The following is a 27,062-nucleotide window of genomic DNA, read 5'->3' as shown; positions in this document are numbered from 1 at the left end:
GCGTTACAATATTTGTACATAAGTAATGTACGTTATATGCGGATAATATTCATTTTTAAAGAAATTAGTGTAGTGATACGATTCCATATTAATACTTATTTGTTTTAGTCAAAAGAGTTATAGGACTATCTATAGTTAGGTGTTAGTGGGTATTTTTTAAGACCTATCCACACGTCCTATCCTAGTTAAGGCCATTGAATACGGAACTGTCATGGATAATGATCTAAAAGCAAAGAGCATCCATGTCGCTCTATGTTTAAATGTATTTAGCGTTTAGGTATTTTATATTATATTATATTTATATATACTAGCTTACCCCGCAAACGTTGTTTTGTCATATTGTATATATGGGTTTGACCCCATTAATCTTCCCTCTTTATTACATAGGGGTATGAAAAATAGATGTTGGTCGATTCTGAAATCCACCCGACATGCACACAAAATTTAATTAAAATCGGTCAATCCGTTTCGAAGGAGTATAGTAACCAATATTGTGACACGAGAATTTTATATATAAGTTATTTAAAAAAGAGAAATTTTCATAATACATTTTCATAAATAAAGTGTATTATATTTAAAAAAAAATCATAAAAGTACAATACACGTTTCTTAAAATTTTAATATGCCTTTTTCATTATTGCAACTTCGCTTACAAAGTGTACTTAAAGTCATAGAAGACTTCTATGACTTACAAGTCATGAAAGTAATGTTGTGATACAATAGAAATAAATTATTAACAACGATGACGCATTAAGGTTTACATTTGCTGCATCGCATCGTTTAAATTTCCCTCTTGGCGCCGGAGACAGCAAGTCTGAACCTTCGGCGGGCGTCGCAATCGTTACAAAGCGCGTCGGTCTGCATCGCTGGGCATGCGCACTCTAACAAACCGTTCAATCGGCTCAGGAGGAAGTGAGGAGATTTGACGCTGCACACTGGCGAGTAGCAGCCGTTCCGCCGTCGCGCCGCACCGCCCTCACCCGCAGTCCTCCCGCCGCGCCGGTTCTGCGCGCTCCACGTTAACCGCATCATGGTGAGTCACTGTTCAGTGCGAAACAATTCATTTACGACGACTTTTAGTGACAAAAATATTTAAATATGACTAATAAAAATATAGCCAGATAAATAATTGCAATAGTATCGTTTGGAATATACTTTTGATAACAGTCTTCGTCAAAGAAAAAGATAATAATATTACCTGCTTAACCTAATTATATGAAAAGTATAACTTCGAGACTTGCACTGGTACGAAATAATAACAAGGTCAATCAACAAAGATCAACCGACACTCGTGATTTTAATGTGCAGTATATGTATGAAAAATTTCAGGTAATGGACAACCGAACGAATGAAGAAAATAAAAATGAACAAGACTCGGCTATATTTGTCACAAATTTCCAAAATGGAGAGACAGTTAACTATTCCCTTATCCTAATCAAGGGGCTATTAACTAGCGGAGCTTGCAATAATAAAGAAAAAGTTAAATGTTCTGTTTCGCACAACGGAAATAAGAATGAATCCCTTTGGGAGATTTACAATAGAGAGTTCAAAATAATAGTTGAATTAAAACGAGGTGAAAATGAAGTCAGTATAGAATTTTCTTCACAAAAAAAGACATTGTTTTTAGTATATGAACCTAGGCGAACAAATCTTAAAGTAACACCTGTATATATAATTTGTCAAGGACATGACGGATGTTTTCAAAGTCCTTCTGATGTTGATAATTCAATTGAAAGCGCCTGCTCTCGTATATCACTTGGAGCTAAATTAATACAGAGCATCACAGCTGAGAAACTTTATGAAAGTGGATATGGAAGAAAAACATTTCAGCTTGAATACGAAGTTAACTCAAGAAAACCAGAATGTATTGTGTTTCGAAGCAATTTGAACGTAAATAAAGCAAGAAAAATGAGGCAAGGTGAATTATGGTCACATTTTGGTAGAGAACTAATGCTTTCTGATTTAGGGAGCAATGAAAGAAAATTCCTAGGGTTTATTTCATGTACTAGGTTTAAAGGTACTGATATAGACAAACAAATGACTCACGATGAAATAGTTTCTTTGACAGAAGCGTACGCAGCTTTAGGTGGAGGTGGCTTAGCATTGTTTGGCACCGCTTGCTTGTATACGTGGCCCACATCTGTTGAAGAAATAACTCTAAGATTTCTTGACGTTTCACCCGTTAATTCTCGCCGCTTCATGGATGACAGTGGATATAGAGGAACATTAGGTGGATGTTTTGCTACAACTTTAGGATCTGTGTTGCATGAACTGGGCCATACGTTCGACCTTGGTCATACAAAAGATGGTATTATGGGAAGAGGTTTTGACAATCTCGATCGCGTATTTATTGTTGGAGAAAGAAAATCAACTGTAATAAAAGACAATATGAATAACTATAATGGTAAACCAGTTCAACATTCTACGGTTTCTCTTCAACGTAATATCAGTGTAACTATGAATGTAGCAGAACCATTACGAGTCTTAGGCCCACGAAGTAAAACTACATTAGGTAATTTTGCATCGATGTCAAAGTCTGATATTGTAAGACGGAGTCCAAACGTCACACCTATAACAAGGCCATCTAGTGTTTATTCAACGATTACCAATAATAGGCTTTCTGAGTCCAAGAAAAACCTCAATCGCAATAATGGGAACGATTCTACATTTTGGACAAGGAACTGTGCAGTACTTTTGTCTTATCATCGTTGGTTTAACAATGAGTATGGCAGAGAGAGACAAGCTATAACAAGATACTTAAAATTTGACAAAAATAAAATGATGATAATATCGACCGCCGGTATACGTATTGTTGAAGTAAGAGACGATTCTAATGGTATGGTCTTAGATTCGTATGAATTCACAAACCCACTGCCAGAAAAGCGATTTTTAGTACCGTTTACTTTTTCGCCAAAAACGAAAGTGTTAACCATTGTGGTTGAAGACGATCTAGGAAATGTATTAAAACAAACATTTTCCTATTGAAACTTTAAAGTGTAGTACTAAGACTTTAAATAATTGAAAGATATTTGGTGTCACCGTTGACTATAAAGTGTTATTTTTCATAACTTATCTAAAACTCAAAATTTCATCTTACAAAGTTCTAAATAATAAACGTGCTAAAAGTGAAGACTAAATGTTGATGTTGTATTTATAACAAAAAACTTAACTGTAATTTAGCTAAAAGACTGATTCGATTACATGTTGGTCGAAAACTTTTCCATTCGATGGATTTTCCAAACAATTCTATGTTATGAACACAACTAGGGATATTTCTACAAACATCACTTTAAAAGGTACTTATAAATAATACAATAGCTTTTAAAATGCTTCTTTTTCTTTATGTATAAAACATATTTAGGTGTTATAATTATTTCATATTAAAGTCAGATTAAAACGACTATGACTTGATATTCCTAATCACTTATTCCTACTTATACTTTCGGCTAAACAAAACCTAAACCAGTATTATTTAACACTTTTATTTTCTTGCTCTTACAATAAATTTCTATTATACTTTTAAGTTTTTTGCCCTTACATTTTGTCCAATTTATTTATGTTAATAATATTAAATACCTTCGTTAAAAATAGTCGACTGAAACTCTTTGTCATTATTTTCGTAAATGTAAGAACAAAAGTTTATATGAATATTTATCAATTATTATATTGACTTCAAAAAGGAAATAAACAAATATCGAAATCACGAACAAACTTACAACAAGAAAAAAAAATGAACAATTGACTGTCATCATTACAGCCTATACAGTCCACTGCTGGACATAGGCCTCCACAAGTTGACGCCAAAAATAACGTGAACGCATGTGTGTCGGCTTCTTAAGTTCCAAGGTGGTTGAGGAACCTTGTTATCCCTTAGTCGCCTCTTACGACACCCACGGGAAGAGAGGGGATGGCTAAATTCTTTAGTGCCGTAGCCACACAGCAAATTACTAAAATTAAACTGCTAATGTAATGCTAAAGTCAAGTTAAGCTGATAATTAGCTTTGGTACTCGTTCCAAACATGATATCGCGCGAAAACTCAAAAATGCGAATGATAATATATTGATAATAATATATTTAATAATTATATACCTACGCTTGAAGTTTCTGTTTTTCATTGTCTCGCTTTTTCAATCAGTCTGATGCCAATTGGTTCAAAAATTCAGACTGCCGCTTATTTCATATCTCCCTTTTTATAAATGATCATATAGTGTCATAAAATATTTACTTGATAAAAAAATTTAGGTGATTTCTCTTACTTACATTATTACCGGCTAAACATGTTCAATTTTTTGCTTAATTTTTTTTTTAATAACAATAATATAATATTAGTAAATAAAAAATAACAAAAAAAAATTAAGAGATGAAGCTTTCAGATTTATAAACTTTTTTTCAATAATTACGTTTATCGTTGTTATTTTTTATACTGAATGTAATTTAGTGATTAATATTATTTTCATATAATTATCGAGTTTTGATCATAATAAAAAAAATTACATGAATAGTTTTCTTGCAAGTGTGTAAAGGCTAATATATCTTAACCATAGAGTTCAAAACGATAACGCATTACGAGTTACAACATTAGTTTACCTAAAGGGGCCTACTCAAAGCACTGCCTGCAGGGCCCTGCTTGCAGTGCCACTGCCGATCGTATTGTATGTATGCATGCAGGGCCGATATTTTAATTGTTCACCCTGTCGCAGGGCCGCAGTGTCGTTCTGCCAGCCCGACACACGATCTCCCCACTCCGTAAACTGCAATCAGGGACATGTGTAGCTCGGTCGGGCCGATTTAGACCACCATTTTGTTTACGTCGGTACATTGCGACGTTTGTCTACTCTATTTGACCTGGGGTTTGTCTTGTCAGTGGTTGTCATTTAGCAATTAATCAGTTAGTTGGTGGTTAGTTGGTTTGGTTTTATTATATTACTAGCTGACCCGGCGAACTTCGTATCGCCTAACACAAACTTTATCGTATGGTATTAAAGTTCAAATTGACTTTTAAGTATTATCACAAATATTTTGTATGGGAGTATAGAAAAGTGTTGTTTTTAGACTTTTTCAGGAAATTTAAATTTTTTTTTTTGAATTTTTCTCTCCGTAAGAACCATCCTCGTACTTCAAGGAATATTTAAAAAAAAAGAATTAGCGAAATCGGTCCAACCGTTCTCGAGTTTTGCGCTTAGCAACACATTCAGCGACTCATTTTTATATTAAAGATTTGTTTGGCTCTGTTTTCTTCAAGAAAAATGAGCCAGCGAGAAAAAGAGGTGTGGAGGGACGTAATCTAATTGTATAGGGATTTGCCATGTCTTTGGAAAACTAACCACGATCATTATCATAACAAAGATATGCGGTCGCAGGCTATGTCGCTTTTACATGAAAAATATTAAACTTTTTTACACCAGTGCTTCCTTTTTTTTTTTTTTTTGAACGCTACAAGTACTCAATACAGTCAAACCCAATGCTATTTTTTGGTGTTTGAATAATGTAGGAGCCATTTATAAAAACTGACGAATTTAGGCAAGGACAAAGAGAACACAACTGAACACGACAACGTATGCCGCGTAAATGATTTGCAGTGCTTTGTGGAGCAACATCCTCTGCGGCAGTAACTGCAAGCAGGCCCTGCAGGCAGTGCTTTGAGTAGGCCCCTTAAGGGACCTTTACCTAATATACTCTTTGGTCTCTGAATTTTGCGATGGACGATAGTTTCATTTTTTGGACTTTCTTGTTTTATTTGGTTTTAAGAAAATTTAAAAACCTATCTATTAAAATGAATACTGTCAATTTTGAAATAATTTTTACAAACAAATATATTAAAAGTTACATTACATACATAAAATGGTAAACTATTTTTAAATAAAATGCAACATGTATCAGAAAATTATTCTTCTTACAGTAGGTATGTATACATAAATATTATTCATGTTTTATTAATGTTATTTAAAATAAACGAGCGATAGGTAATGTCATTTAGTAAACAAAAGTAGCTCTCATCAAATCACATAAAATTAATATTTCATTAAACTAAGTATTAAGAAGTCTCCCTTTAAAGATGAATAAGGATGACCTATTTTATAAATTTTCAGATGACATGTTTACCACAATCCCTAACGAATAATAAGAATACACGTATTCCTGGTGATAAGAATCCGATTAAAACTCGATAATCTAGAACCTATATAAAGTAATCACTTGCATAGTATGATAACTGCTTTATTGTAAGAAGTATATTTTAGTGACCCAAAAATGGAAACGATCACAGCCGAGAACTTGAATAAACAAGATTTAAAACCATTTTCTTATGTAAACGGAAAAAATTAACGTAATAGAATTTTTAGAAGCAACATCAAGTTTAATTAAGGTTATTGGTATGTAGTATGTACATAATGTACACAATATTGTCACTGATAGGTACAAATATCTCTGTTTTATCAGAATTATTTTTAATTCCAGAACGTCTTGGAAAAGCTTTTGCACCTGTTAAATATGATATGGAAGGAAATGTGGAGGTAAATATAAAATGGATTTAAAAGTGTTCATTCATACATTTCGATATTGAGCTCTACAGTCATACATAACTTTTAATTTTCAGTAACATTTTATTTATTACTTCAGTAACTAAAAAAACTCTTCACTTAAAATCTAGTTTCAGTTGAATGTTTCAAGTAGTCTTTGTAAACAGTGGCTGCTTATAATGCCTTGTCTACAGTTTCTTTTTATATATATATTACTGTAATCCTGTATTATGTATTTGCTTATCTAGAAAATTAAGAAGTATTATAAATATGACAACAACTCTTGTTTACTTGAATTGATGGCTGAAGAACACAGTAAAGGGAAAAGTGAAGCTGCTGAAGGTATTTTGTGGCTAAATAGGTGAGCATTATAAATTTTATATAAAATTATCATTACTGACTGTATAATAAATTTCTACTAAGTATAGGTTAAATTTTTATTAGTTATTAAGAATCATTTAAACTCATGTTTTTATGTTTCACAGACTAGGTACATAGTCTTGTCCTAAATATTGTTACAAAGAACAAATCATATTTTCTATTGCATGTACCATTTATTACTATTAGATCATGCATTTAGAACAAACCATACTCTTTAAAACTGACCAGAAATCATATTCCAGCAGATTAAGATCAGGACTAGATAATGGCCAGTCTTCATTATTACAGCCTATACAGTCCACTGCTGGACATAGGCCTCCACAAGTTCACGCCAAAAATAACGTGAACTCATGTGTTTTGCCCATAGTCACCACGCTGGGCAGGCGGGTTGGTGACCGCAGTACTGGCTTTGTCGCACTGAAGACGCTGCTGCTCGTCTTCGGCCTGTGTATTTCAAAGCCAGCAGTTGGATGGTTATCCCGCCATCGGTCGGCTTCTTAAGTTCCAAGGTGGTTGTGGAACCTTGTTATCCCTTAGTCGCCTCTTACGACACCCACGGGAAGAGAGGGCCAGTCTTCAGCTCTGGTAAAGTCCGGAATGTTGGTTTCTAACTAAAATTGGGTGGATGGAGCTTTATGTCACGGCGCCGAGTCTTGCTGAAAGGACCATTGTTTGTTATTGGACATGGTGTTGTTAAGGGGCTTAACTACCTTCTCAAGAATGGCATCTTGATACACTTGTGCTGATGTTTTAATACCTTTTTCACAATATAAAATATGGCTCTGTCACTACATAGCTAACACCCCACCAAACCATCACTGAAGTAGGGTAATGCTCAAGTTGTACTCTGTTAGCTAATTGGGACGATTTCTTAGAGCTTTGAACATAAATACAACCATTTTGTTTTTTAAAATAAAAATAGGTAAAAAAACTTTTTAAGTTAAACGGTTTTATGTTAAACATACATTGCAATGTTTAAGATAAATGTACTAAAAACCAAAAAATAATAAAATAGATACAGTCGTGGGAATTATAAACATATGCATAGACTAGACTAAAATAAAACCGTGGGGCACGTCAATTGTCTACAAATTATCGACTTAATGTGCGATAGAAGAATCGTTTAATTCGTCGTTAAAATAGGCAGTTGGCCCGCAGACGGTGAGGAAATTACTTACTATTTTCTTGCTCATGGAAAATCCAATAGTTATACACTCCATGTAAATAAAAGAGATGTTTCAACTTGTAGACAATTGACGTGCCCCACGGTTTTATTTTAGTCTAGTCTATGCATATGTTTATAATTCCCACGACTGTATCTATTTTATTATTTTTTGGTTTTTAGTACATTTATCTTAAACATTGCAATGTATGTTTAACATAAAACCGTTTAACTTAAAAAGTTTTTTTACCTATTTTTATTTTCTAGTTTTTAGTTTTTATTTCGCATTCTGTTTAATTCATTTAGTGCTTCATTATTGCAAGGCCCATCTTAAATATTGAGGTTGTATAGTGCACTGTATTCTTCTTGTCAAGCCCTTTTATTTGATACCCATATTGGTGGGATTGATAAAAAATTGTTATCAGACATTTGGTAGCGGCGGCCAGCTTAGATTTCAATTTTGCATAGTAAATTGTATTCTACTTGTTGAGACCTTTCATTTGATACCCATGTTGATGGGATTGATAAAACCTAAGTTATCCGCCATTTTGTAGAGGCCGCCATCTTGGATTTTAATTTTATATAGTACATTGATTATACTGGTTGAGCACTTTCATTTTATACCCATATTGATGGGATCGATAAAACCTACGTTAGCCGCCATTTTGTAGCGGCCGCCATCTTGTATTTCAATTTTTTATAGTATATTGTATTCTGCTTGTTGAGCCCTTTCATTTGATACCCATATTGATGGGATTGATAAAACCTACGTTATCCGCCATTTTGTAGCGGCCGCCATCTTGGATTTCAATTTTTTATAGTATATTGTATTCTGCTTGTTGAGCCCTTTCATTTGATACCCATATTGATGGGATTAATAAAACATAAATTATCCGCCATTTTGTAACGGCGGCCATCTTGAATTTATAATGATAATGAATAAACATAATTGTATTGTCACCAAAATCCAAAGTGTATACAAAATTTCAGATTAATCGGTTGACAGGAAGAGGGTGAAATTTGAATTACTAAATTTGACCCAAGAATAAATAATAAATAAAAAATAAAACAAACGGGGTGAGCTAAATAAAACCGTTTAATATTGCTCAGTTGTAAAAATTTTCTCATCTGTAAACAAATTTTTTCTGTGATCTCCTCTTGCGTTCCGTTTAAGTAGTTATTTTATCACCCTATTTTTTTTAAATTATCAGTTAAGAAATGACCAGTGCGTCTCTTATAGACTGAAAGCCCCAAAAAAAAAATTTATGCGCGTCATGGTACTAGGTGCTATCTTCATCTCCCGACATAAAATCTTCTGCTTTCGGACAGGATTTCTTCAAATTATTTCCCTTGCTGCTTTGATCACGGTCAGATCTTTTTCGTGACAGAAAAAACAGAGGTTTTTTTGTACCTATCAATATCCCGATACACAAACATTTGACTAATACCAAGTGTGTGGAGAGTTTTAATAATTGTATTTGGCATGCTGACTTTGTGTAATGCAATCTTCTTCTTCTTTAAAGACTATGGCTCCATCAGCTTTTCGCCGATGATTTTGTCAATGACAAGTGCTGAAAGTGTATTAGTGTAGACAGGGTCCGTTTTTGACAGTACAATAGTGAGTTAAGCCGCTTAAGCTGCGGTTAATTGAAATTTTTTAAAATGATTATTTACGTAATGCAATCACAGCAATTCCGTTCTCTTTATCATCCCACTCCATTTTAATATCACAAAATATTTTGCAATGTATTGGCACAAAATTGAGAAAACACAATGAATGAATGAACAATCATATTCAAATTCAAATGTAATATTTTGTTTATTTTTAATTGTAACAGTATTTATGGCCAGACTATGTATAATAAATAATTATCACTAAGAATTATTATTACCCTAAAAAAAATATTATAAGTGAAAGAGAATTGTTAATTAACTGCAATTTAATAATGATTACATTATAAGATGGACATTTATTAATTAGATAATACAATATGTATAATTTCAGGGCATTACTATTCTTTGAACTCATATTTCAACAAATTATTGTCTCTCTACAAACAAATAATAATGAAGTGGACATGAACAAAATATATAATATGGCATATGAAGGCTCTGTAAAGAAGTACCATAACTGGATTACTCAACAACTTTTTGCGGTATGTTGATTTGTTACAAAATATTTGATATAATAGCCAATAATTGAAATGTAATAGATATAATACAAATAAAACTGTTAAAAATGTAATTATAAAATCTAAAATATGCAGATTAGTGCAACAATATCTAATATATAAAATTCTCGTATCGTGGTGTTTGTAGTTAAACTCCTCCGAAACGGCTTGACCGATTCTCATGAAATTTTGTGTGCATATTGGGTAGGTCTGAGAATCGAACATCTATTTTTCATCCCCCTAAATGTTAAGGGTAATCCACCTCTATTTTTTTTTTAATTTTTAGATAAATTATTTATTTTTTATTTTTTTATGATACAACATTAAAAAATACATACAACCCTAAATTTTCAAACCCCTATGATCAACCCCTATTTTTAAATAGCGTTTAGCGGCAAGACAACGTTTGCCGAGTCAGCTAGTTATCTATAATCTATAATATATATAAAAGCGAAAGGTCACTCACTCATCACGAAATCTCCGAAACTATAACACCTACAAACTTGAAATTTGGCAGGTAGGCTCCTTATAGGACGTAGACATCCGCTAAGAACGGATTTTACGAAACTCGACCCCTAAGGGGGTAAAACGGGGGTTGGAAGTTTGTATGAAAGTCCTATGTTTTTGAAGTAAGAGACATCAAATTTAAAATGTATGCTCTATAGATGGTGAGAAAGTGTCCAAATAATGTATCTTTAGAAATCAACCCCTTTTTGGGGTTGAAACGGGGGATGGTACGTTGACTCACTGATCACGAAATCTCCGAAACTATAACACCTACAAACTTGAAATTTAGCAGGAAAGCTCCTTATAGGGCGTAAACATCCGCTAAGAACGAATTTTACGAAAATCGACCCCTAAGGGGTTAAAACGGGGGTTGGAAGTTTGTATGAAAGTCCTATGTTTTTGAAGTAAGAGACCTGAAATTTAAAATGTATGCTCTATAGATGATGAAAAGGTGTCCAAATAATGTATCTTTAGAAATCAACCCCTTTTTGGGGTTAAAACGGGGGATGGTAGGTTGACTCACTGATCACGAAATCTCTGAAACTATAACACCTACAAACTTGAAATTTGGCAGAAAGGCTTCTTATAGGGCGTAGACATCCGTTAAGAACGAATTTTACGAAACTCGACCCCTAAGGGGGTAAAACGGGGGGTTGGAAGTTTGTATGAAAGTCCTATATTTTAGAAGTAAAATACTTGAAATTTAAAATGTATGCTCTATAGATGATGAAAAGGTGTCCAAATAATGTATCTTTAGAAATCAACCCTTTTTGGGGTTAAAACGGGGGATGGTAGGTTGACTCACTGATCACGAAATCTCCGAAACTATAACAGATACAAACTTGAAATTTGGCAGGTAGGCTCCTTATAGGACGTAGACATCCGCTGAGAACGGATTTTACGAAACTCGACCCCTAAGGGGGTAAAACGGGGGGTTGGAAGTTTGTATGAAAGTCCTATGTTTTAAGAGTAAAAGAAATTTAAAGTGTATGCTCTATAGATAGCGAGAAGGTGTCCAAATAATGTATCATAATCTATATATATAAAAGAGAAAGGTCACTGACTCACTCATCACGAGAACTTAATAACCGCTGGATGGTCCATCCATCCAGGATGGACAAAGGTGAGGCAGGGAGGTAGATTATAGTTAGTTGACGTCCGCTAAGAACGGATTTTGCGATATTCCACCGCTAAGAGGGTTTAATTAGGGTTGATAGTTTGTATGAAACATATACAGCCTGAAAATAAAACTAAAAATGTGGTGTATAGAGAGGTTTTATAAAAATAACTATTAAATTATACTAAATTGTGCCTTTTAAAAAGTTACTCAGTTTGATAAGCATTTCAAGTGACTGAAATAAAAAAATAATTTGCGTTAAACATCTTAATAGTAATGCATATCTTCATAACCACGCGGACGTAGTCGCAGGCGACAGTTAGTGTATTATAAAACAAAGTCCCCAAAAGTATATGTGAAAGATTCCTTCAAAATCTACTGAACGGATTTTCATGCGATTTCACCAATGGAGAGAGGGCTTCAAGAGGAAGGTTTACGGAACGGCTAAGCCGATTTCGATAATAGTTTCACTGGAAGTTTGCCGGGAAAACTTTGTGACACACTGATTTCTACGCGGGCGAAGCCGCGGGCACAGCTAGTTATATATATTACTAGCTGTGCCCGCGGCTTCGGCCGCGTTGAAATCAGTTTGTCACAAAGTTTTCCCGGCAAACTTCCAGTGAAACTCTCATCAAAATCGGCTTAGCCGTTCCGTAAACCTTCCTCTTGAAGCCCTCTCTCCATTGGTGAAACCGCATAAAAATCCGTTCAGTAGATTTTGAGGGAATCGATCACATACACTTTTGGGGACTTTGTTTTATAATACATAGCGGACCCGGCAGGCGTTGTCCTGCCCGGAAAACAGCTACCAAATTTGATAACTTACATACCGATAGCAGCGCCACCTAACGGGTCCAATTGAGATAAAAACTAACATATCTTCCAAGATAGACAAAATTACAGATGCTTACAAAATTTGATAAAAATTGATTCAGTAGTTTCAGAGCTACATACAGATAGCAGCGCCACCTACCGAGTCCAATAGAGACATTTAAAATTTTCATTGTTAACGCCCACGTAATCCTTATTGGGCATGAGTTATCCTAAAATCCGCTCATCGATCATTTCTACATCACATATAGGAAATTCGTACCAAATTTGGAGTCGATAGTTTAAAAACGGGAATTTTCCATTTTAATTATTAAATTAAATTAAACGCTACACACTCAACGGATCCCCCAGTAAGATTTTCTCCTGTACTGGGGGTCCGGAAACACATATAATACACAAACACAACGCCCAGACCACGACTAACATCTACATGGTCGATATAAATGTCCGTCGTGAGCGGGAATTGAACCCGCGACCGCTGGCGCAACAGCCAGTGCGTCAACCGTTGCGCCAGCGGATCGTGCATTGCTAACGCCCCTGTAACAATATAATAGGTAATGTGAAATAGCTAGGTAAAATGCGGTCTACGAATAAGATCTATTTAATCATTAATAAATTACGTAAAATGGGCCCTAATATATTATTTAACATGAACTTTATTGAATAGGTAGCAATAATTGTGTTTGCTCGCAAACGAAAAAAAAGCCGACTTCAATTACATCGACGAGTAATACAACGTAGATCGACGAAAAAATAGTCAAGTAACTACGCGTTATCAAAGATTAATCAAAAAGTAGTTATCAGATCTCAATAAAATTTATATGTGACCACATGACAAACATCAGCTTTCGATTAAATTAAAAATTATTAAAATCGATATACCCAGTAAAAAGTTATTGTGGATTTTCAAGAGTTTCCCTTGATTTCTCTAGGATGCCATCATCAGATCCTGGTTTTCTTATCATGGTACTAAACTAGGGATATCTCCTTTCCAACAAAAAAAGAATTATCAAAATCACTACATCCAGTAGAAAGTTATGCGGTATAATACAACGTAGGTCGACGAAAAAAGCGTCAAATAAAAACGCATTATTAGATATAACTCGAAAAGTAGTTGTTAGATCTCAAATAAATTAAAATGGGACCAATTGACACACACCACCGTTCGATTAAAAAAAAATTGTCGAAATCGGTCCACACGGTCAAAAGTTCTGATGTACCATATATAAAAAATAAAAATAAAAAATACAGTCGAATTGAGAACCTCCTCCTTTTTTGAAAGTCGGTTAATAAAGTTCAAATTGACTCCACATTTTAGTTAGAAAACGTTTGTATGGGAAAAAGAAAAGGACTGTTTTTAGGGTTTAAATTTTTCTCGCCGTAAAAACCATCCTTGGACTTCAGCGAATATTTAAAAAAAAAGAATTGGTAAAATTGGTCCAGGTGTTGTTTAGTTATACGCTTACGAACACATTTTAAGATTCATTTTTATATATAAGATGAAAATGCTTTGGCGAGTGAGGTTACCAGAACTCCAGGAGAGACTTGGGGATAGAGTCGACAACGCTTTTATGATGCTTCGTGATGATTCTGGTGTTGCAGATGTCTAAACTACGGTAATCGCTTACCATAAGGTGAGCCATACGCTTGTATGCCGACCTTATATAAAAAAAATAAAAAGTATACTTGTATAAGATAATCTGAAGTCTTCAATAATTTGGTTAATAACAAAGTTATATTTACGTTTTCAAAGGAGTTTTTTAAGAGGAAAGGGTACCGAAGAGACTTTTCAAAAATAGGTATTTGAATAAAATGTTTCTGTCGCGCTGCATGCCGCTACCGCGCCCCGCACCATCTCCGCTCCGTTTTTTCTACGTGTGACTGTCGCGTTCTTAGTGTGCGTGCGCCGGCTATTCAGCTATTAATTGTTGACGATATTTGAGTATTCGCATCTTTCGTTTCTTATTGACTACGAGTACATATAGCGCATAGTGCTATTTTTCTGAATTTGGCTTGTTTTATTGAATTTGTTCTGCATCGTATTGCTGTGAATCGGCTTTACTATTATTGGATTTCGTAAACTACTTATTATTATGTTTTATTATTTTGACTTGGTTACTCTTTGTGACTTGATACATTACTATATTTTTGTAGGTAATTATCGAAATACTTAGGTACTTTATTTATGAATTAGGTATGTAATTACATGGTTGAGGTGTGTGTAAGAATGGGTATTGAGATACATACATAATTATAGTGTATACATGTAGTATATAGTATAAGTGTAAGAATAATATATATATTATGTAATGTAGTACATACATAGTATAAAACGTTTGTCTTAGTACCTGTATAATTTGTAATGTCTCATGTTTGTCGCAGTTATTAGTACATAGGTATAGGTTATATGTATTAATTAACATATAATTGCGGCGATATAATAATGGTTAAAAATAATATTATAATTAAAGAAAAAAAAAACAAGAAAAGCCGCCTGCGTGAAGAACAACTATTAGAAAGTCAATTAAAAAGGCCTGAACAAGATAAAAATTCAATAATTACACAAAGATAGCTAAATAAATCACAACAATTTCACACATTATGTACTGTACACTCACAAAAATCATGAAGGCGGCTTTTTCAATTATTATTTTATTTATGTTTTTTTAGTTAGGCAAATTACGTAATCTATTCAATTTTTTTAAAGAGTGGTTGATTAACATGACATAACATAACAATACACTTTATTGTACACCAACAGAAAATAATAATACGTATCAAAATGATTTTTAACCGACTTCCAAAAAAGGAGGAGGTTCTTAATTCGACTATTTTTCTTTTTTTTTTTGTATATATTTTACTTCAGAACTTTTGACTGGGTGGACCGAGTTCGACTTGTACGCAAAGGAAAAAAAGCCGACTTCAATTACATCGACATGTAATACAACAAAGGTAGACGAAAATATAGTCAAGTAAATACGCGTTATTAAAGATTACTCAAAAAGTTCTTATCAGATCTCGGTAAAATTTAAATATGACTACACGATAAACATCAGCTTTTGATTAAATTAATAATTGTGTTTGCTCGCAAACGAAAAAAAAAACCGACTTCAATTACATCGACGAGTAATACAACGTAGATCGACGACAAAATAGTCAAGTAACTACGCGTTATCAAAGATTACTCAAAAAGTAGTTATCAGATATCAATAAAATTTATATGTGACCACATGACAAACATCAGCTTTCGATTAAATTAAAAATTATTAAAATCGGTACACCCAGTAAAAAGTTATAGCGGATTTTCAAGAGTTTCCCTCGATTTCTCTGGGATCCCATCATCAGATCCTGGTTTCCTTATCATGGTATCAAACTACAGATATCCCCTTTTCAACAAAAAAAGAATTATCAAAATCGGTACATCCAGTAGAAAGTTATTGCGGATTTTCGAGAGTTTCCCTCGATTTCTCTGGGATCCCATCATCAGATCCTAGTTTCGTTATCATGGTACCAAACTAGGGATATCCTCTTTACAACAAAAAAAGAATTATCAAAATCGGTACATCCAGTAGAAAGTTATGCGGTATAATACAACGTAGGTCGACGAAAAAAGCGTCAAGTAAAAACGCATTATCAGATATAACTCGAAAAGTAGTTGTTAGATCTCAAATAAATTTAAATGGGACCAATTGGCACACAAAACCTTTCGATTAAAACAAAATTTGTCGAAATCGGTCCACACGGGCAAAAGTTCTGATGTAACATACATAAAAAAAAAAAAAAAAAAAAAAAAAAAAAAAAAAAAAAAAAAAATACAGTCGAATTGAGAACCTCCTCCTTTTTTGGAAGTCGGTTAAAAATCATCAAAATCGTTACACCCAGTAAAAAGTTACGCGGTATAATACAACGTAGGTCGACGAAAATAGTCAAGTAAAAACGTATTATTTATATAACTCGAAAAGTTGTTGTTAGATCTCAAATAAACTTAAGTGAGACCAAATGACACACACCACCTTTCGATTAAAAAAAAAATTTGTTGAAATCGGTCCACTCAGTCAAAAGTTCTGAAGTAACATACATAAAAAATACAGTTAAATTGAGAGCTTTCTCCTTTTTTGGAAGTCGGTTAAAAATAGAAACCGATTTTACACGTCTATAGAATTCCTAAGTCGACAAGCTTGAACAGTGAAAGATTTAGTATAAAAGAAAGAGGAGTGAGAGGGAAATTCAAGAAGTAAGCTTTCCTCAGAACGAAGACTGCGTTCATTGGAATCACTAAGAAATTTAAATCGTCGTTTTAGATAAGCAGGTACAACAGGGTTAAAATGAATAGAGTAAAGTAAGTTGAGAATATACGTATTCCCGCAGTAGGGAATTGGGTGCCACTCAGGGCGTAACTACTGCCGTATCAGCCGTATCGATGATACGGGGCCCCCTATTTACAGGGTATTACAGGTAAGGTGTGTAAGCAAAAATTAGTAAAATATTATCCACAATGTCACTTAATCTTGTGCTTCCTGGAAAAAAGAATAAAAAAATGGCATACATACCTATAGAGTTTTCACTTCAGAAATGACTGAAGTCTGAAAAGCAATCCCCTTTTATCCAAGTCAAGCGTGCGCCCAATTGTGGATAACATTCTGTATCGTTTATTTCGGGATTCAGTTAATCATTATGAACAATGAATTAATCTTTTTTTATATAAGAATGGGGCACACAAGCAGACGAAGCCATCTGATTTATAACGGCTACCGTCGCCCATGGCCTTTAGAGAAAAGATGTAGACACTAGACGCTTGAAAACCCCCAAATTTTAGTAAGGTCATTCCACACTTTGAATGTACGCGGAAAGAATGCGCACGAAGCTCACACATTGGTTGCAAACCACTGGTGGATACTATTAGCACCACTAGACTTCTTGGCATCGAAAGAATGCAGAACACGACAAACGACACTGCTCATAGTGCACATTACGCATCGCGTGCTCGCACTGTGGAATGCTCGATGGTGCTTTTCCCTCATCGTCAAGAGTTGAATTCGACGCAAAAAGAGTGCAAAGAATTTTCGCTTACTTTTTCGCATAATGTGCCAGAGAGCATTCAGGTTCGCGCAATGATGGAAGTGTAGACTAAAAAACGTTACCTTCGACAGCTTTTGTAAGAAACAAAAGGCACGGGTTCCATTTGGAAAGCCCAATAGTCTCTCGCCAATTCTGCTGTGTTTGAACTTTGCCCTAGCGATTTACTACCTGTAAGACCTGGAGGCAGCGTTGAATCTCTTCTTCAGGTTATGCGCCTGTGAATCCCCCTTATAGATGCGGAAGATTCATAGGAATTCACTAATAGTATTGGCCTCACAGGCTGAAGCGAACGATCCCCCGCATCTATTGCTGCAGGTCAAGGCTAATAACTCTCCAACTTGGAACTACAAGCTCTTTAATTTAGCTTAAAATCCGAAATTCAAAACATTCATTCCATTAAAGAACTCATGGAATTATTACTGATAAAATTCAATAACCTTGCATCCAGTTTTCCGGAGGTATTAACTTGATGTTTTTCAAAACTAAAACTGATAAAAAATTAACTAAGGATTTCGATGGAACAGGAACAGCTACAGCAGACTACACTCACTATTGTCTATTCTAGGAGGAAGTAATAACTTATAATCAATAAATATTTATTTTAATTCAATGCAAGCATTTTTTTACCCATCATTTGCCTGCCCCCCCCCCCCCACTAATTTTGATACAGGGCCCCAAGGTTCCCGGGGTTCCAAGGAATGCTACGCCAGTGGTGCCACTTGAGTTTTTTACGCAATCCAGAAATATGATTCTATTTGCGAAGTCCAAATACGAATTGCATAGGTACATAGATTCGACCAAATTTAATAATCTGCTCCTCAGTTATGTCAAGAAAACAACTAAGCAATTTTTTACCGATGAAAAAAAAACAGAGGTTCTAAAGTCGCCACGTACCTATATTTATTTATGTTTGACTATGCATAGCTTTTTACAGAGTATTCCGAAATTGATAAAAAAAATATATATATTGGAAAGAGTAAACCCCGAAGTTGTTTTTCGCCTAGGAGGCGAGGAAGAAGCGCGGCTCGCAGCTTGCTTGGCATAGGCATGGAAAAGAGCAGAGTCCTAATTTTTTAAACTTTCTTATTGTATTTTTTATTAGTATTACGGTAATAATAATCATAATATACTTTTTTGAAATCCTTGTATTGAGCCCTTTAATTTGATACCAAAAACAAACAACACAGTTATTTACCATAATTATCATTGTTATTTGTTAGCGAAACCCTTCGTTAGCCCAGGTTTGCACAGTGTTACAATAAAAACCGCATATACAAATACGGTTTTATTGTAGTTATGAAAAGAGAAATTATTTAATTTTGTTAATACGAATTTTAGAAAATATCGACTAAAAATTACATCACTAGTGTATCGATATAATTGTCGACTATGAGGCATCACTTCGCTGGCGTATATACGTATTGCTTTGACCCTTCCCTCCCCCAGACCTATCCCCCAAAAAGCAAGAAAGTGACAACTGCAGCTCAGACCGTTTTAGGTATATAATTTTTAACCAAAACAGTGTTTCGTAGTCGACTGTTTTCTCCTCAAAACATGGCAATTTTTTAAAAAAAAATTTTTTAGAATATAAAAGAAGACTTCGGCTATGCCCCTATGTTTTCATTTTTTTGAAAATATGCGTATATATTTTTTAATGAGTGTCTGAAAATGTACAAAAAATTATGCAGTATTTTGAGTTTTTGAAGTCTCCTAATTCCTATGATAATAAGAATATGAAAAAAATCAAAACATAGGGGCATGGTCATGGCAGCAAAGAGTTCTATGTCACAAAAATATTTGATCTAGTGTCATTATCCAGGGAGAAAACAGTCGACTACGTTTGTATGGAGAAAGACCCGGTACCCTTTCCTCTTAAGAAAAAAATATATCAGTGTAAATTCAGAGTAATAGATTTTCCTATCAACTGATTTTTTTTAAAAAACAGGAAATTCCAATTTAAATTGAAATTAACAGGCCGTGTCTTTAATATTTTATTATTTTAATACTACAAATGAATGTAATATAATTAAAAACTTTTGTATTCCAGCTCATCTGCAAAGTGGCACCAAACTTCACTCAAATATTGAAATCATTTGAAGTAGAGAATAATCTAAACCAATTTGAAGAAAAACTTACAAATTTTAATTCAACCTTACACTCGGTTAGAACAAAGATAGATGATTTCTTTAAGGAACGAAACTTATTTAGTGACTCATAGAAATTTTTATTTAAAATTAGTTAAATTAATATTGAAGCTATTCACACAAACGACAAGTAAGACTAAATTCTAAATTCTTGATAAACAGAATGTGGACTTTATAATTTGAAATTTAATCTTAAGTGTACATCAAAAGTGCTCCAAAATTTTGATTAGATAACAAATTTATTTTGATCTATTCCATTTATTTACTTTTGTTATGGTATGAGCCATTATGTAAATGTTTTCATATACCTATGGTTATACTTAAGGAATGATGTCTGCTTTATCTATCACCTTTAATCAAAATGATGAAAGGAAGGACACGTACAAACAATAGAGGCTAATAGTACTTAGTGTACTTTTATATGTAGGTATTAATAGTAAAGGGCTATGCAACCAAAGTATTAGTTTCTCATTAAATGAGATTTTTCCTATCAGATGTATTAGTTTATTAATAAAAAATCATAGAAGTCGAAATGAAAAATGAATATCTAAATATTTTTATAAAAATAATGTTGTTCTTGTGTATATGTTAGTTTGAAACATAATACGTTATTACAAGTACGAGAAAACCTTTATTATTGAAAATTGGATAAGTGTATTGGTAAGTTGCATAACAAGAAACTAGAAGTGAATTTTTATTAACTGTCGTACATTTAAGAGAAACAGGTAAAAGTTTAAAAAAACGGGGACTAACTTAAAGTAGTTTGAGTAAAAAATTAAATTAGCAATATTTTAGTTGACAAGTTCAAATCTTATAGATTTAATTATTACAATTATCTAAATAATTTTAATTATAAAGTCTGAAACTAGTTTATGTAAATCATATAATTAAATAGTTTTTACAATAGGGTTTGCTAATTTATGAGCATGTTCAGACACATTCGAAAGAAAAAAAAAATTGGTTGTCTGTAAAGTTGGTTTACATACGATAGTTCAACGAGACAACGTCATAACAAAATATCTCTTCGGACGTATAAGCCAATCGAGTATAGAGTATATAGAGAGAGTATATGGAATATAAATAAATGCGTCGCAAGCCGCATCTATCACTGACCGTAACGGGACAATGAACGTAACGCAATGAGTCATCCTTTTTCGTACATGCCGCTGGCGTTCATCGATTTATTAGACATTGTCACGTCAATAACTTTAAATTTGAATAATCAAAATGCTTAAACTTGGTATTATAAATCTGAACCTTTTGTATAATATGCAGCGCATAAGTTGAACAAAAATCTTGAGCGCAGAGTAGCAGATTTTCGGATCTCAATCGAAGTGGTAACCTTTTTTTTAATGCTGGAAAATGCATTTACGGCAAGCGAAACAAGGCAACGGGAGTGTGAGGCTCCCGGCGGAAGGTACAATGCCAGACTACTCACTAAAAACCAGCGGTGCCCTCGTCGTCGTTGTGGGACGCCACGGGATAGCTAACGCACGCAATCGTGACGCCCCCGACGGTAGGCCTGCCAGTGCAGGGCAGGCCGCCTTCGATTGTAGAGGGCTCACGGGCACCGAGAGCGCTTCCACGTCATCGCGGGGCAGAGAGGGGCACGCGGAGCACCCCCGCGCCAAGCACAAAGCGGAGGGTGGAGGAGCGCCCCGCGACGCCTCCTCCTCCCCCTCCCCCTCCCCCGCATCGCGCCCGCCACGAGGGCACACCCTCCACCCCGCGGCTTGCGGGTGGAGAGAGGCACGCGGAGCGCCCCCGTGCCAAGCACGATGCAGAGGGTGGGAAGCGGCGCAGTGACAGAACTTTTTAGAACCGGCCATGTAATTCCTTGCTCTTCCATACGGCCATGCGGTCAACTGTACGCATTACTATAGGCTTACGCCATTTCTTTTTGCCTAAGGACAGTGGAGTAAAGCTCCTATCAACTGCAACAACGTCCATGTGCATATCGCTCTTGATATTTAAAAAGTACTCTCTGAGATTATACACCTCACGAATGTGGAGATTTTTAGCGTTTAAAAAGCCACGACCTCCACATTTTCGTGGGATGTGTAATCTCATGAGAGACGATCGAGGATGATGTATTCGGTACGCTGTTAACAGTTTATGAACTTGGAGATAAGGGCGATCTCATTCCGTTTGAGTCCATTTCAAAATGCCAAAGGTATAGACGATTAAGGGCATAACCCAGCTGTTAAAGGCACGTACCTTGTTATCGCCCGAAAGAAAGTTATTGAGAACTTTTTTCAGCCAGCCAAAGAATCGATCCTTTACCAGTTGTTTCATGGCTCCGTCATCAATGCCCAATGCCTCGGACATTCCGAGATATTTATAGGTTTCACCTTCGTTGAGAAATCTAAAAGACAAAGAGTTCGTAAGTTTTAAATTTTCTGATGATACAATTCTACCTCTTTCTACATGTATGACATACAAGTGCTAAAGGTTGCTGTTATTTTTAACAACTTGTATAAGTTTGGTAGTTTGGATGCGAAAAGCTTCAAATCATTCATTGTAGTAGGTGAGATATTGCTTTGCACCCTCTATGAAGGTGAAAGCCCAACCTTGAATCCTCTAATAAAATGCTTAAAAGATTCAAAGCTAGACAAAACCACAATGGACTCAAACTATGACATTGAAAAATACCCCGCATAATCCTTATCATTTCAGTCGATCCTGAAACATCGACCTCACTCGGATGACGTAAAAAAGTGTTCCACTGTCTTATACACGTACTCAGAAAAGAGCACAAAGAAGCATCAATTTTGTAAAGCTCCATTACTTTCATAAGCCATATATGAGGCACTGAATCATACGCTTTCTTATCGATAGGTTAATCCAAGCAGCAGCCAGGTTTTTCCGATTTCGACGTACCTGTTGGCATATGGTTGGCAAATGGTATGGCTGTGATGAATGGGGGTGTGAGGAACATGGTGTTGAATTCCTCATCAACCATTGCAAAGAGAGGATCCTCCGACCAGACGGATGTTGTGTCTGGTGGGCTAATGCCCCGACGGTTGTTGTCGGGTTCTTGTATATATACTCAATCACTTTGATAACTTTCATAGCGCGGTGTAGAATACATCAGTTTTCTCTAGTTCCCTAGTTTGTATGCTGCTCGATAGATATCGCTACATGTCTATGAGGAGAAGTACCTTGGTACCGCGACTACCAGACATCCGTTCGGGGTCGTAGCCAAAATATTATTTGTAATAATATGTTTTGCATTTTTTGCGACGAGAACAGATGTAAGTAGCTTATAGATGATGGGTAAGCAAGTTATAGGGCAGTAGATTTTTGGATCAGCGGTAGATCTTGATTTGTATAACAGGAATGTGGTGCCAGTCGTCATAATTTTCGGTAGTGAATTATTAAAAATTGCATCTTGAAATTGTGATACCAGGATGGAGTGCGAACTATGGAACCATTTAAGCAAAAAGTTAAGTATGCAATCCGCCCACCCCAGGACATTTCCAATTCGACATTGAACGGATTGCATAAATTATATCTTCTAAATTAATCTTTATTTGTTCTATTGGTGGAAGTGAGCTGCACCTCCTCCTGCCACCATCCATACAATCACTCTCAATGTGGTCAGTGGGGTTCGACCAAATATTTCGCCAAAAATTATTTATCATTTCTCGGGTCGGTAAATCACCATTGACCACAGTAGTAGTGCACTGTACCCAATTCCTGTATACCTTTCGTTGGTCGCTTTGAAATATGCCTGCCTATCCCTGCGTTTTTTATACCTCTTAATGCGTTTTGCCCATGCACAGAGCTTTTGTTTCCGAAAATCAATACGATCTGAGATTGATGTTATGTACTCGTTGGATGTTATATTTGTACCCGCAAAGCCTGGTTTACAAACCGCATGATATTCGGACGCCTGTTACCTGCCCTGAAACATGTTAATTTGGCTATTAATGTTCTGGTTAAATTTATTCGTTTCTCGACACCGGCCTGCCAAGCTGGAGCCATGTAGGATGGTAAAGTATTTTTATTTGATGTTAACTTCAGATTAGCTACATTACACACAACTGCAGCTTCACAGTTCAGAAGCGAGTGAGTATCGGATAATTTTGAGTGCTGTCTAAATATTCTTTTAAAATTTTATCCATAACACTTAATAAAGCCAAATTACGTCTGTGAATAGGGAAATGAGGTAGCTGTGGCCTAATATTTGTTGGCAAGGATCTATATTTCAAGATAGAATCCTCCAAAGCTCTCATAGGCTCATTATCCTGTTCGTTTACCGACAAATCAACACGGATAGGAGATATATGATTTAAATTAAAATTTATAACCTATCTCTGCTCTTTTTGTGATGTTTGTACAGCACGAATATGACTAACAGTATTAAGTTGTGGTAAATTTGTACGCAGCCGCTCAAGTACTGATTCATCCAGGAGGTGACAACGCTGAATGGCTCGTACTTGATCCGATAGTCGTTGTGCGGTTACGGTGACAGTTGGTTCAAGCGCCTGAAACAGAGATTATTTATTACTATTACACGATGCAAATGTTCATTTGCTGACAAACAATATATTTTATAATATATTTTGAATTTTGCGGGCAACCGCAGAGGTTCGCGGAGGATTCGACTTAGCACTTTTGTCTACAATAGTATATGCGCAGACAACCATTTTTGTTCAACTTATATGCCGTGACCTATATATTACTACAAATAAAATTAATGAACATATATAAAAATGATGTTAATCTTTATTTATTTTTTCATTGAATATTTTCACACAGTCTAAAATAATGTTAATGATATGATTGTTTCATTAGCGTCGATTGATTGACTTTTGTAACATGGAAAGCAAAAATAATTAGATATGTAAGATGTACAACATCAAAATAAAATGTAGTTTATGAAATGAAATGGAAAGAGACACCTAAGAGTATATAATATTTTAATACTTCAAGTATTTAATTAATGTTAAGTTTAAGTGAGAATTGGCAATAGATACATTGGTGCTCTCAACATTTTTTTCTATCGTGTCCTAAAAACCTGCCCTATGATAATTATTTTTTAATGATGTTAGTATTAACTCTAGAAATATTCAAGTGCTTTTATTTAATTTGATGAGTCTATAATCAAATATTTTTGTATTATATAGAATGACCATATTTTTAAACAAGAATTAATTAAAAATTAATGCATATTCAATTTACACACATTAAAAATAATGTGTAGCCATAAAAAAATCATTATAATTTTACTAATGTGAGAAAGCTTTAAAAAAAATTAAAAAAAATTAAAAGTATTTTATTGTTTTAATTTGTAAATTAATATTACTTTTTACTCATTTATACTTAAATCTTTAGAAGATAAGTAAATTGTTTTTGCGACGGAAGATGCTTGTTTCAACACTAAAAAACTATACATTGTTTCAATGATTATTATTGTCCACAACCCTGCATGCAAAATGAGTTCTATTGGCGTATTTTCTAAATATGGATTAAATAAGAAAAATGATACGAGAGGTGTTTGCATCAACACTGTTAGCATCAGGAAACCTGCTAGCTCTGGTACCTAAAATGAAACATTAAAAATTATTCTAGGTAAGTAAGTATATTTACAAATAAAAAATTGAATTTCAGAGAATTTTAACTTACTCTGCAAGACAAGTTCCCATAATGACCTAGATAGAGCCTTATAATCTCTAATACCGTTAACAATATAAATACAGTAACTGACAAGTATTTTGAAAGATGTCCAAGTCGTTCCAGCTAAAAATAAATATTAAAATTTAGTTTTAATTGAACTGGTTCATCTAAAACTTATAAGAGAATATCAGCCTTAAATGGGCTTATTAAATATAAAATTTTAGTCATATTCTACACTGTCACAAATCTCAGGACAAAATTACTTTAAACCTATATTTCAAATACTATTTTTAGGCACCTCTCTGACATAGCGGCGCGTGTGAACTATGGCGGGTAGGCGACTACACACTGGCGGTTGCGGGTTCGATTCCCGTTCGGAATGGATATCAGTCATCATCACTTCGGCCTATCGCAGTCCACTGCTGGACAAAGGCCTCCACAAGTCGCGCCTAAAATGGCGTGAACTCATATGTGATGCCCATAGTCACCACGCTGGGCAGGCGGGTTGGTGACTGCAGGGCTAGTTTTTTCGCACCAAAGACGCTGCTGTCGTGCCGTCTTCGGCCTGTGTATTTCAAAGCCAGCCGTTGGATGGTTATCTTGCCATCGGTTGGCTTTATAAGTTCCGACGTGGTAGTGGAACTGTGTATCCCTTAGTCGGCTCTTACGACATCCACGGTGGACACCTAGAGTTGGAGCAGCTATATTCTTTAACTGCCGTATCCACACAGCTGAAGACAAAAGATGTATAGATAAAAAATATAGGGCAGTATATTTCTTTATTTACTTTAAAATTGATCATTAATTAGATACTTATTAAGTTAGTTATATATATCATACCTAATTTAATTTGATAACTTACCTTTGAATACAAAAAATAAAAATTAACGCCCACCCAAGCAAAATAAAGATATAAATTAATAAACAAACATTTTTGTAAGCACAACATAACGCTGTATTCCATTCTTGAACTATCGACAAATAAGTACTGTGTTAATACTTTTATTGTTATTGTGTCGTGTTGTACGTTATGTTGTCATGGCAACAAATAGTTGAAAGAAATGATTGATATTTTTTATAATACGATTTAAAAAAAAAACATACATTTTTTTTTTTGAAATATGCAATTCTCTAACTCATCTAACAATTTTTATCGATTTTTACGTAGCAAATATATTTAAAATCTATTCACGTGTACCATTAATAATTTAACAAAGATATTTGGAAATTAACAAAAGTTATAATTAGTTGTTCTTTCGTCTATACATCTATACACTGAAGTGCAAATTAAAGCAAAAAATCGTGTTTACTGTGTTTTTTATTACGTAGTTACGTAGTTTAAGTACGAAATTATTTAATTTTTTATTTATTTATTAGGAATTTATTTAGGAATTACAATAATATAGGAATAATATTAGGAATTACTGGCTCAAATTGAAAAATCTAATTGAGTTGGATAGCCCATTTACCGAGAAAGGCTATATAGGCTATTTTTTTCTTCAAATTAACGCGGTTGAAGCTGCGGGGCA

General features: G+C 34.6%; 2 protein-coding genes and 1 long non-coding RNA gene across 3 annotated transcripts; 2 read left to right on the top strand and 1 right to left on the bottom strand.

Moving 5' to 3' along the window:
- Positions 1 to 594: 594 nt before the first annotated feature.
- Positions 595 to 1,285, bottom strand: LOC123654052. The gene is made up of 2 exons (XR_006743182.1): positions 1,199 to 1,285; positions 595 to 1,041 (listed from the first exon to the last, which is right to left on the bottom strand). It is a non-coding gene; the product is annotated as an uncharacterized LOC123654052 (long non-coding RNA).
- LOC123654051 (putative zinc metalloproteinase YIL108W) lies at positions 706 to 3,537 on the top strand. The gene is made up of 2 exons (XM_045590012.1): positions 706 to 1,033; positions 1,330 to 3,537. The coding sequence occupies exons 1-2, from the start codon at positions 1,031 to 1,033 to the stop codon at positions 2,983 to 2,985; spliced, it is 1,659 nt and encodes a 552-aa protein (XP_045445968.1). The 5' UTR covers positions 706 to 1,030; the 3' UTR covers positions 2,986 to 3,537.
- A 2,564-nt stretch (positions 3,538 to 6,101) lies between these two features.
- Positions 6,102 to 20,406, top strand: LOC123654050 (glycolipid transfer protein). The gene is given in 6 exon segments (XM_045590010.1): positions 6,102 to 6,316; positions 6,318 to 6,372; positions 6,458 to 6,513; positions 6,768 to 6,880; positions 10,068 to 10,218; positions 19,815 to 20,406. Coding segments are annotated over 6 exon segments (612 nt in total). The 5' UTR covers positions 6,102 to 6,250; the 3' UTR covers positions 19,986 to 20,406.
- Positions 20,407 to 27,062: the final 6,656 nt, after the last annotated feature.

Source organism: Melitaea cinxia, chromosome 5 (assembly GCF_905220565.1).
Source record: "Melitaea cinxia chromosome 5, ilMelCinx1.1, whole genome shotgun sequence".
Taxonomy (NCBI): Eukaryota; Metazoa; Arthropoda; class Insecta; order Lepidoptera; family Nymphalidae; genus Melitaea; species Melitaea cinxia.
The sequence above is the reverse complement of the archived record's forward strand: the minus strand, read 5'-3'. Positions and strand labels throughout refer to the sequence as shown.